The following is a 12,156-nucleotide window of genomic DNA, read 5'->3' as shown; positions in this document are numbered from 1 at the left end:
TACGGTTTCCATCTTATCCCAAATAATATTGGCTAGTTGCTAGGGGAGTGTGCTGATTTCTTTTACGATTTATTTTCCTCACCACATCTGTGTGTAATTTTTTTTTATTTATCATCTCCCTAGGACATTTTCCCTGTGAGAAACCCAGACGTGAAATGCAGCCCTTTCAGATCTTGTTTGGTGTTTTATACAAGAAGCATTACCTAAATATATTTACAGATCAGAATTTTACCTGCCGCTGTTTACTACCAGGCATGAGTGCCTAAGTGCACGTGTGGATGAGCCTGCACACTCCTCTGTTATCTCCTCTGAGCGAGCAAGCAGGTATGAATTTAAGGGCTGGTGTAAATTAACTTAAGGGAGACTTAAGGGACGAACTTAAGGGAGAGCCCTCCTGCTCCTTACTGCTGCAGACCTGTGAAGTCTCATGCACTAAATATGCAACCTCCTTCTTTGGGCTATTTCACCCTTGTGAGCAGATTTGGCCGGGGGACTGAAATGGTCACTGCCCTTAGCTGTGCTCCTGGGCCCTCTGATTGGACTTAGCCTCTCTGACCCACTGAGGGGATGCCCAGTGGGATTTACACAGGCTTCTCAGCCCCACAGGTTACAGCCTGACCTATTAATATAAACCAATGTCAATTTTAGTTGATGCTAATGCCAGCAGAAATGGGCAGTGGTTTACATTACTCTGCTGACCTGTGAACTACAGGGGAGATGTTGGGTTTTCTTTTAAAAAGAGGCTTTTGACATGTTGTAGTTCTGATGAGGTCAGGGACAGCACATCCATTTCTAATTATTCTTCTCATTATAACCTCACACTTTTGTGCCTCCTCAGTTTTTAGTTACAATCTTCACTTCCATGTTTGAAGTACTCCTTTCACTTCCCAGAGGCTTGTTGCCTTGGATTTTGAAGATTAAGTGGTCTGCTACTGCTAATGCTGTCACCTCATGGCTACCAATAGCACTTTGTCATTTTATACGAGACTTCAACCTAAGGCTTTAATTTTTACACTTTAAATTCACTGATTGGTCCAAGATTACATGTGAAAACAGGCATGAGCTAGTGCATGTAAACATCCGCCAGCTGGCAATTCTGGCAGCTGTGATTAGGAGAACTGTATTTCGAGTAATTACATACTGTATAAGGTGGATGCCTGCAAATATTTGCCTGAGTGTAGTCTCCCTTTGACATGTGTTAAACATAATATGTTTTGTTCTGTTCTGTTTTGTTCTCTTCCCTTCTCTTCTTTGCACTTCTCTTCTCTTTGCTTCTCTTCTCTTTCTCTTCTATGGTATGGTATGGTATGGTATGGTATGGTATGGTATGGTATGCTATGCTATGCTATCCAGGTTCTTATACCCACATATACCAGAAGTATATGGGCAACCTACCCAAATGCCACATACAGTATATATTGGTTGTCTCATCTTCTTCAGAAGAGAAAAGAGCTAAGCATTTAGTTTTGGATCTATCAATTCCCATTTTCATTCATGAAGAAGTGGCTTTCCTGCTCTCCAGCATAGCTCTTCGTTTCACTTGGCAGCCCACTAGCAGTGTCCTCAGCCCACTTGAGACACAGGATTCCCAAATGGCAAGCTGGTCACATACAAGTTTAGATTGATTCAGTTCCCACTGACTTCAGTGGCATTGACTTTTGGTATTCAGAGATTTATTTATGGCTAGCTTTATTCCTTTTTTCCTTTCCTGTAGATCTTTCTTTAGAGCAGAAATTTCCATCTCTCTGGTGGCTCATCTGCTTCACTGAACTCTTTGGTTGTTTGCTGTTTCTTGTCAAGGCTCTGGCAGCTTGAATAAAGTCTAAGAGGGGAAACAGGGGAAGTTGAGACTTTTCTGTTTATTTACACTGATTTCATTGAAGAGCAACATCAGGGCACCTCACAGAGTTGGATCAGGATGGAAGCTGTGTAAAGGGGAGGAGAATCAGCACCCCCGGATCCATGTTGAGGCTGTGCAAACGATGCTGGTGATGGATGGGGATTTCCCCCTTTGGTTGTGAGGTCAGGGCAGCTCATTGATCATATTCCTGAACTTCCTGCGGAAGATCCCACAAAATGCTGGTTTCTGTCTGACCTGTTTTTAGTTCTAGCAGTAATTTTTGAGTGAAATGCTGAATTCATCTCCACCTAAATACTGATTAAAACGTACCATTTTGATGCAGGCAGGAAAAACACTACTGAAACATCTGAGCTTGGCTGTTAAGTGGCATGATCTCACTTTATTCCTTAAAGTAACTGTCCACGTCCCCTTGAAGGGGAAGGAAAAGATATATTCTTTTAAAGATTATGCTTTCTGCAGTGAGACGATTCAGTGTGATTTTCTTCTGGCTGCATGAGCTGTGTTAGCGAGGCAGAGCTGCCCTGTCAGCAGCGTGCCCAGTGTCAGAGCGATCCCTGTCCTGCAGGAAGGTATGCAACCTACTCGGGGTTGGTTTTTTTTTTTTTTCTGTGTGTGTGTTGTTTTTTTTTTCTTTTTCTTTTGGCAGACGACCTTGAGCATTTGAGACGGATGTGAGAGAGATTTTAGTCCTCATGCAAAACAACCAACTAAACATAACAGATTACATCACCTCAGGCTTTTCAATTCCTGGATGGCAGCAGAGTGCTAATCCAACCTTCATCCTGGATTTCATAAACTGAAACAAGGGAGGCTGGCAGGAGCAGCGCTGCCGGATTGAGGAAGCTGACGACGGTGCAGCATGTGGGCAACACACTGTATAAAGCTCATAAACTTGTAGGCTGATGTGTGCAGCTACCACTTTGGATTCTGTACTGCTGCTTCCCTCGGCACAAGGCACCAGCAGGCTGAGCATTAAAGCCTGCTCTTTGGGACGGAGCATTTACCCCTGCAAGACATGAAGGGCTTCCTGTTTCTCACACTCCTCCTGATGCCCGTGCACGCTGGAACTGCTTGGAGTGCGAAATACGCAGTAGATTGTCCCGAGCCCTGTGACAGTAACGCATGCAAAAGTACCTTGCGCTGTAAGCGAACAGTGCTGGATGACTGTGGCTGTTGCAGAGTGTGTGCAGCTGCTCTGGGGGAGACTTGCTATCGTACGGTCTCGGGTATGGATGGTGTCAAGTGTGGTCCTGGGCTGAAGTGCCAGTTTTACACAGAGGAGGATGACTTTGGTGATGAATTTGGTATCTGCAAAGGTAACAATATTCACTTTGCATGCACCCACTGTGGCAATTTGACAGCAACCTACATATAGATCTTGCCTCCTGCTTGAAAGATCTAAAATGGGATTTTTCCAGCTCAGCCCTTAGCCAAGAAGAAAGTGAAAGATACCTGCTGGTATTAAAAGGTGTTACATGTAGGCGGGACCGGGTTATTAATGTGAGAATACTGTTTAGACTTGGGGACATGTGTGAGGAAATACGGATGGGGTGTGCTCGGAGATGACATTTTTGATTGGGATTTGTGGGACCCAGACACTAGTCCCGATCCTTCCGCTGACTTGGTGAGTGGCTTTCTATAAATTGCAAAGACTTTAATCCTGTGAGTTCAACCTTGTCACGGAGTCCCTGCCCCTGCGGGGCTCTCCCTGGGGTGAGGTTGCCTCGGGCACTGCCAGCTGCCTGCCCAGGGACCAGGTGCTCTCTCTGGGGTCTGGGAGATGGAGATAACATCACTGCTTGGGGATGTTGTCGTCTTTAATTCAACCCTGCCTTTGTGGTGCTCAGCTACCCTAGGGATGTGGTCAGGGGAGGCAAACAGAGACCCTCCTGCCTGAGTGATAGGAATAACAGAACAGGAGCTGACTGTGCGATGAGCAGCCAGACACTGCTCTCAGCTTATGCCAGGTATGCCGCATGCTGATTTCTTTAGTTGTAGACTATTATGGCATTTTTCATTTAAGAGCTATCTTCACTCCGTGCAAAAAGGGTAATCTTTAAAAGGACAGAAAGTATTAAATCGCTAAGAAGTAAGATGAAAGTTTTTAAAATAAATAATTTTTTAAAAAGGCTTTGCAAAGTATGCATGCAGTGGGTTTTCCTGTACTCGTGTACCACCTCAGTAAGTAGGTACAGATATGTCTTTGAATAACTTCCTTGAAAATGGAGATGTCTTGGCAGTTAAACATCAGGAGTATTAATAGCCTCAGCTAAAGTAATGACTTAGGATCAGATGCTGCAAAAATCATTCAGGCTGACTCACATGCAGCACACACTTATTTACATTGGTATTTAAAAACAAATTCATGTGCATGTTTGAGGGTGAAACCAAAATTCTACTTGTATTTCTAAAAACTACAATTTTGCATACAGGTAGTATCTTTGGTGCACCCACCATAAAAGTATTTTACTGAGATAGTTGACTGATCTTCAGTTTATTAAAAATTACTACAGTGCAAGATGCCACCTCTAATTCTTTTAACAGTTCTTTTGAATGATTATATACTTCTCACTCTCCTCATAGGAATGTCTTTACAATAGTACATTTCAAATGGGAGGGACATGAGATCTGAATCCCTGTAGCTGAATCTTGGGAGCTCTGTAGAAAATGTAAAGTATTTTTTTTCCAGTGAGTCAGTGGAAAATTCTCATTAATTTCAATAAAAAAATATCTTGAGCTAAAGTTGTAAATTGGTATTTAAGGCTTCTATTGCCCTTATATTTATTTGCACTAAATAATATAGATGTCATTTCTAATTCTTTTTTTTTTTTAATCTCAGTTCTGAGATAGTACAATCTTGCTATATATATATATATATATGTGAATTTTATCAGGCAAAGTATGGGCCCAAGTACTGTTACTTTATACATCCATTTATAGCTATGATATCAGATCACTCACTCGTTTTAATAACTTCCATATTTGTAATAATTCACAGAGTCAGGATGGCTAAATTCTCTCTGGTTGCCTGTAACCGGTTTACTTTGAATTTGTGGAAAAATGACCTGAACTCTCTGTTCTTCAATTTGTTATTTCTAAAATGGGTAAAACATGGACAATATATGGACAAAAAGTGCTTCAGAGCACTTTTTTGAGTACTTTTAGTATTATAAGAGTGCATCATATTATTATCAGTAGCAATGTCATTACTGATCAAAACAGACTAAAGAATACTGGTGCTCTGCACTTTTATTAGTAAATACCCTCTAAACCTGAGGTATAACTGTTGCAGTGAAGAGCATGCTCTTGCTTTCTTAGGTCACTGGCAGCTGTTTGCTAACTTATTTAGGAGCAGAATCCTGCTGAACAAAATCACCTAACAGCAAAATTGACTCAGATCTCAGTTTTGTCAAACCTGAAGAGCAGCATCAATGCCAGGATTGTTCCACAGGGAGCCAAGTGCTTTGGACTGAGACAGGTTTCCATGCTGTTGTGCACAGCTTTGCGTCCCACCTCTCTGGGCTGAGTGGCTGAGCACCTGCAGCCGGCAGATTGATGCTCCATGTGGTGCATGCTCTCAGCTTGTCCCTCAGGGAGGACTGTGCATGCAAAAACTGTTTTTCTTTCGCAGGATTTTGTTTTGGTTTTATGTGGACAAACAGCAGACCAAAGAGTGTCCCTGCTTGGGAAAGGGAGTATGGTGAAGCTCAGTGAGGTCCTCCAGGCTGGAGGGACTCACTGTGCAGTCCCTAGCAGGGAACTGGTTGATTTTCCAGTGCTTTCCTTTTATAAAAGCATACCCATTAGTCACGGAGAGAACTGTAAAATGATGGTTTCTTTTGGGGGCATTGGCCTCATTTTCGGATAGCCTGGGCTGTATGGCAAACCTAAATATTTGCATTGATTCAAGAGGAGACTGGACAACCTGAGAAGGAAAAATCTGTTGTGGGGTGTTATATGCACAGAAACTATGTCCTGCTCAGGAGATCCCAAAGCTGAACATGGAGGAGAACATGAGGGGGGATATATTTGTGCTTGCCAAGGTCATCTTCTTTCTTAAGTGTTTTGCGGGAACCTGGGCTGGGTGGATCCTTGGTCCAGCCCTCAATGGTCATTCATCTGCCCTTAGGAGACGAATCGGAAACTCTTCAGGACTTGCCAATTAAGGTGACCATGCACCTGGGGTTAGCAAGGACAGCCTGAGCATAAAGACCTTTCTCCTGGGACGTCCCAAACTTCACTTGAGATGATTTCTTGTTTGGGGTTTTGGAAAGGGGATGTTGGAGATGGATTTTCCTTGTTTCCATCTCTTCAGCTGTCATTCTGTGAAGGTACCCGGTTCAAGAGCAAGGCAGAGGAAGACAAGGTCTGTGACTGCAGGTTTAAACCCTCTGGGAAGTTATGTGATCTGGCATGTGGTATGTGTCAGCTGTGGGATGGGGCAAATCCTCCGCACCTGACTTATTTTTTTTTTCAAAAAACATTTGGTCGCATCCTGACAGCTGCCCTTTAGTGCTCCTCCGCGGGCGTGCTCAGGGACGGGGGATTCGAGTCGGGGCAGCGTGTGACCAGACGCGGTACAACCAGGCAGGCGTTTTAGCGCCAGCGATCCCTTTGGAGCACGCCCAGCCTTTAGGCTGGAGGTGGAGGTGAGCTCTTTGCCGACTGCCGCGGGAAGGCAGCCCTTTGCTGCCTGAGAGGCTGTGGCACAGGGCAGGCTCTCCCGCGGGGGCCGGGAGCCCTCCGTGCGAGGGCGCGTTTGCTGGATAGCTCCCGAGGGCCCCGCCGCCCGCCGCTCCCGGCCACGGGCGGCCCGGCACCAGCTGCGCGCTGCAGCTCCAAATCACGACGGTCGTGCCAGTCAGATGGCATCACGCCCAAAGAGTGAATTCGTGAATTTTCTGAGGTCCTCCTCCTTCCTAAATCCCATGCTGAGCCTTTAACTACATCCTCTATGATTATATACCTACATATTCACATTGCCTTTAATTTGCACTTTAATACTGCGAATGTTTCAGAGAAAGATTACCAATAGCACGTTGTAAATAAGCTGTAGAAAAAGCAGTTATGTATATCATGTGTGTCAGGGTTTGTTAAAATGGAAAATACTTGTAACAGGCAGTTGGCATGCTGAAACCCTATAGTTAAGGTTTAGCTGACCTCCGCTCAGAAGTGTTCCACTCTTAAGGATACAAGCAGACCAGCTATTAATGGTGCTGCTGGCTGACTTGGATCACTAAGGACTGCTTTGCTCTATTACTCTATTTCAGAGTGTCCCTACGGTACCTATGGAATGGAATGCAGGAAAACCTGCAACTGTCCCTCTGGCATCTGTGACAGAGTAACTGGGAAGTGTTTGAAGTTCCCGTTTTTTCAACTGTCTGCTTCAAAGCCTCCAAATCGAAGAAAAATAGTTTCACACACAGGTAAGACTTCACAGGGCAGCTGGTTTTAGCAGAAATCACCTTGTATGTGATCTACTACCACACTGTACACTGTGCGTGAGTGATGTGCACTTTGGTGGAGCTGTGCAAACAGCTAACAACACAAGGTACGTTTATTTTTCCTATTTGCAGCTCCTTTAACATAAGGCAAGGGATTAGGTGGGCTGTGATACAGGGTAAAACCATTTTGAAATCCTAAGATGGGCAAAACACTTTGCAGCTGTTGTGTGCACTGATACACTGTCACCTCTGCAATGGGAGGCTATACTAGGACTTCCATTAGTCAGTTCAGATCTCGATGCATGTAGCTGCTTTGTGTAGAACAGGATTTCACTACGCTGCATTTACTACTGTTAGCTAATATACGGTTAAAATGACATCTTTTTTCCATGAGGACAGAGCTTTATACATTTTCAGATGTCAGTGAACTGTTTTATGAAATGTTTTGTTGCAGTCATTTATCACAGTATCTCTGGAATAAGTTCTTACCTTTAAGATTATGTCTGATGCCTGTAACAGATCTTCCCAGAATTAAAAAAAAAAAAAAGGTGTGTGAGAAACTGGAGCGTTCATGAGGCAGGAAGGAGAGATCAACTGAAGTTTTTAAAGCTGGGATTAAAATCTCGTCCTCTTTTATTCTCCACCTGATGATACTGAGGTATATTTGCCTGAACAATGTCTACTCTAAATTTAAACAACAATCAAAATCAATACAAGTGTAAAGATTTTGAATAAATATCAGAGATTTGATCCTAGGCCAACTGGGAGCTTTTCTAGGATGTCATCCAAAAGTCTTTGAATTTTATTTCTCCTCCAACTGCAGTTTGTGTGTCTTATTTTGATTTTCTCATGTTATATTAAGCTGTCTAGAGTTTGCTGCCTTAATACATGCCTTATCTTTCTCCCACTCTCTGTTTAGAGAAAGTTAGACAGAAGCAAACTTCCTTAGCTTATACTGATACCACACTTAAAATGATCTTTAAAACAAGCTTTGTTAGATGGATCAATCCTGATCCTTTTGTATTTTCCTATGTGATTGTGCTCTTTTGCCTTTCCAGATTTTGTTTATTAACAAGGGTGCTGAAATAACATGAAAAGAATATTCCCACCTTGCTTTTTTCTGTATCTAGCCTGTATTTCAAATCTTCCCAGGTAGCCTGTTTTCATCAGTTCCTCCTCCTGTTTCCTCTCCCTCTCTTGCCTTTGGTCCCAAACCTTTTGCCGCCTCAGTGTTTAGCAGCTTGTCTGATCCCAGCGAGGATGAGTTCATAGAATCATAGAATCATAGAATGTGCTGGGTTGGAAGGGACCTTTAAAGGCCATCTAGTCCAACCCCCCTGCAGTAAGCAGGGACATCTTCAACTAGATCAGGTTGCTCAGAGCCTCATCAAGCCTGGCCTTGAGTGTCTCCAGGGATGGGGCCTCCACCACCTCTCTGGGCAACCCCATAGAAATAAATGAAGTTTTTTTACACGTGCAATGGTTTCATATTGACTTCTGTCCTCAGAGGTCCATCACTGGAAGTAGACTGGGGATGCTGTGGGTAGTACTGCATGGGATGGTCACACGAGGTTTCATTTAATAGCAGTCTTCAGAGGTAGCTATAGCGTCTAGGACAGATCCTCAGCAAACTAAAACAGCTGTGAATTCTTCTGTATTTTAAACAGGCAAGTTTCTGGCCTGTATGTTTTATAAAGACATTATGGCTACATATACCCTAGTAAACTTAATGGTGCCAGAGCGTGTTCCTGTGTATTGCAATTTGACCACCTTCACGATCCAGCAGCAGGGCAGTGGTCAGCATGCTCTCACCCAGCCCAGCTAGCCGTGCCAAACAACCTCAGCCACAGCTGAGGAATCAGTGTCAGCCAGGGATCATTTCCAGCAGACAAACTGGATATCTTTTACCTTTTTTTGGAAAGTAAGAGAGTTTAATGGCAGGCACCAGGCTACTCCACGCCAGCTGGCATCAGTCAGAGAATAGCTCCAGGCACGTTCAATTTACTGCCGTAGCTATTGAGTATGTGCTGCTTGGTCCCATGTCACACTGGAGTGTTACAGTGAGAACAGGAAACTGAACTCAAATCACCCGCCTTACGCTTAAACTATTAGAAAACACATCTGGCTTATGCCATAATTTGGCAGGAATTTTGCAACTAGGTAACTGGAAGCATTCAGGGGGATTCCTGCAAGATTTGTCAGCGAAGGTTTTTCCGACGTATTCCCCAAACCAGGGACATTGCTGCAGGACAGTATTTAAATCCTCTCATTTTAATTAAATCCACCTTTATTTTTGTATCTTTTCAGAGAATGACATGGCATCAGGGGATGGCAATTCTGTAAGAGAGGAATTCGTTAAGGAGAAAGCTATTCGCTCTCCGGTAATGAAATGGCTAAATCCTCGCTGATAATTACTTACACTCATAAGACTTTCAAGTGAATGCATTTCTCACAGATTATTGAATATGCAACAACACACTTTAAAAACAAAGTAGATCTATAGCTTATCAAAATGTAACCTCTGAAGGCCAATTGTGATTCTGTTTTTCATGAGAAAAATGTTTACTTAAAAATAGACTGTACAGTGTATATGATTTTTGATATTTGTTTTGATAAGTATTTGAACAGAGAAATGTATTGGGGATTCCTGAATGTATAGTAATATTAAAAAAACCAACACGATTCAACCCTCCTCATTTAAATAATGCCAGAGGCCAACTTATGCAGCCTGAGGACGTGAAAGCTCTCACTGAATTCAGTGGACAGTTTGGGTGAGTGAAACTATTGGTGTGGAGCCAACGTGAAAGAAACACACACCAACAAATCCCAGGATAGAAAGCAACACCTCTGAATCACAAGAATAATAATAACGTAGGAGCACAACAGCGTGACTTTAGTAAACCAACGCTAGTTGTTAGTCATTTTCTGGTTTTTGGAAGTTTGGTGACAATTTCTCAGAGATAAATACTTCAGTAAGAAAACACCCAACATTTCAGTTCATACATTGTGAAAAACTTAGCCAAGACACTGCAGATTATTGTATTGAGGCGGATTTCTATAGTTAAATTCTGTACAGAGAAACAGCAGCTTGGTAAATTATACAGGTTTGTATGGGGGGACCTGAAACAAAAGAAGCTGCTTAGTATTATTTAAACATATGTTCCTATAAAGCAGCTCCTTCAGTGCCATTAAGGTGACATCTGCATTTCTTGGGGAAGAGCGGGTCCAACTCCAGAGGCCAGCAAATGGACCCTCATACTTTCCATCTTCATCGCTGGCTGTGGCCCAGCTGCAACTCACAGGGAATTCATCTGATCCAGCGTAGGGGACGCTTGGACCCTCACTGGGTGGTAGTGCAGCCACATCCTACACTACTCTGGTGCCCAGTCCTTTGTTTCTTACTTACAGGAGCAAGGGGTCACATTTCAGCCAGGAGAATAACTCACATATGTTAGAGTGTTGTAGGAACTGACATCCCCTCATTCAGTCCAGGCTGGATGATATATTTGTAACATAAAATTCCACACTGAGATGGGTTTGCTAATGTGTCTGGAAACAAGCATATCCTCAGATAATGCAAGCTGATGTAGGTGTGTCAGAGTGAACCAGGATTGCATGAGTTTAGGAACTGCCTCGTAACACAGAGCACTCCCATTGGAAATGTGGTTTGGACTGAATATTTCCTTTGAAATCAATGTGAGCTTTGACAGTGGCTTCAGTGAAAGAGGGAGCACACAGTACCACAGCCAAAGTTCGGTGCAGAATCTGAAAACATACTTTTAAAACTATGAACAACAGAAACTCCAAAGCCTTTAAAGCGTCCAAATCCTGATCCAAAGCCAAGAAGCACGGTGCCTTCACCTGGCACAGCAGCACTGAACTGTGCTGTTCTAGAACAAAAGGATGAAGAGGGTAGCAGACATCCAAATGTCAGTATGGCAGTGCAGGCTCTCCTGCCACGATAATCTGAGACACACAAACATAAATCTCAAACTGGCATATAGCACATTTTAACCTGTATTGAATGTTTAGGTCTGAGAAGGAGAATATTATCTTGGGATATTTACCAGCAAGCACATTGATTCTCATCTACTGGTGTCAAAAGAAATCTTTTCTCGATTTCAGTGAGAGCAGGATCAAACCCACGGTCCTTCAGCAGACTGAAGAGAATTATTTAAAGAACGTAGTAAATATTTGCGTACATTATTACTATTTTGCAACAGTGTCATATATGACATTATGAGTTCTTGAATGTAAATCCAATAAGCTGGTTGGTTTTAAAAAGTATATTATTATTATTATTGTTCAATAAAAAAACAAATGAAAGCACCGCTGTCTATTGAGTCTTTCCATTAACAGCAGAGTGAGGCAGCTCGTGATGCAGATGGTGCGTGCAGACTAGGCACGGTTTTGCTCCCAAACCCACAGAAACAGTTTCACAATGGCTGCATCTATTTCAGTGAATTTGCTGGGGACCATTCTCCATTGCTGACACTGAGTGGTGGCCCGTGTCCAGAATGGTTTGTGTCCATACCATTCGACCATCTTCACCTCCCAAACAAGGTGGCTGGATCCAGGCTGCCTGCAGGAGACAGCCCCTCCCCGGTCAACCCCAGTGCAGGAAGGGTGTAGGAGTCCTCTTGCTGGCTGTCTCGCAACTCCTTGTCACTGTTTGATTTACCATATAGGAGTAACCTGTGGATCCACACCTGGCAAGTCAGGAGAAATGAGAGGAAGGAGAGAGCTGACTGCAAAAAAATTATGGGGATGTTTTCTTCTGTTTTCCATCAAATTTATAAAATGCTTTTGCATTTCCTCAGCTGCTCCAGTGACAGATCGCTCCACACATAA

The 12,156-nt window shown here is 43.2% G+C and overlaps 1 protein-coding gene across 1 annotated transcript; it reads left to right on the top strand.

Annotated features, from left to right (window-relative positions):
* The first annotated feature begins 2,505 nt into the window (after positions 1-2,505).
* Positions 2,506-11,612, top strand: ESM1 (endothelial cell specific molecule 1). Its single transcript, XM_074569696.1, has 3 exons — positions 2,506-3,177; positions 7,132-7,287; positions 9,613-11,612. The coding sequence occupies exons 1-3, from the start codon at positions 2,877-2,879 to the stop codon at positions 9,711-9,713; spliced, it is 558 nt and encodes a 185-aa protein (XP_074425797.1). The 5' UTR covers positions 2,506-2,876; the 3' UTR covers positions 9,714-11,612.
* The last annotated feature ends 544 nt before the right edge of the window (positions 11,613-12,156 follow it).

The sequence above is a fragment of the Larus michahellis genome, chromosome Z, assembly GCF_964199755.1.
Source record: "Larus michahellis chromosome Z, bLarMic1.1, whole genome shotgun sequence".
Classification (NCBI taxonomy): Eukaryota; Metazoa; Chordata; class Aves; order Charadriiformes; family Laridae; genus Larus; species Larus michahellis.
Note: the sequence above shows the minus strand (reverse complement) of the source record. Positions and strands in the feature narration are given on the sequence as shown.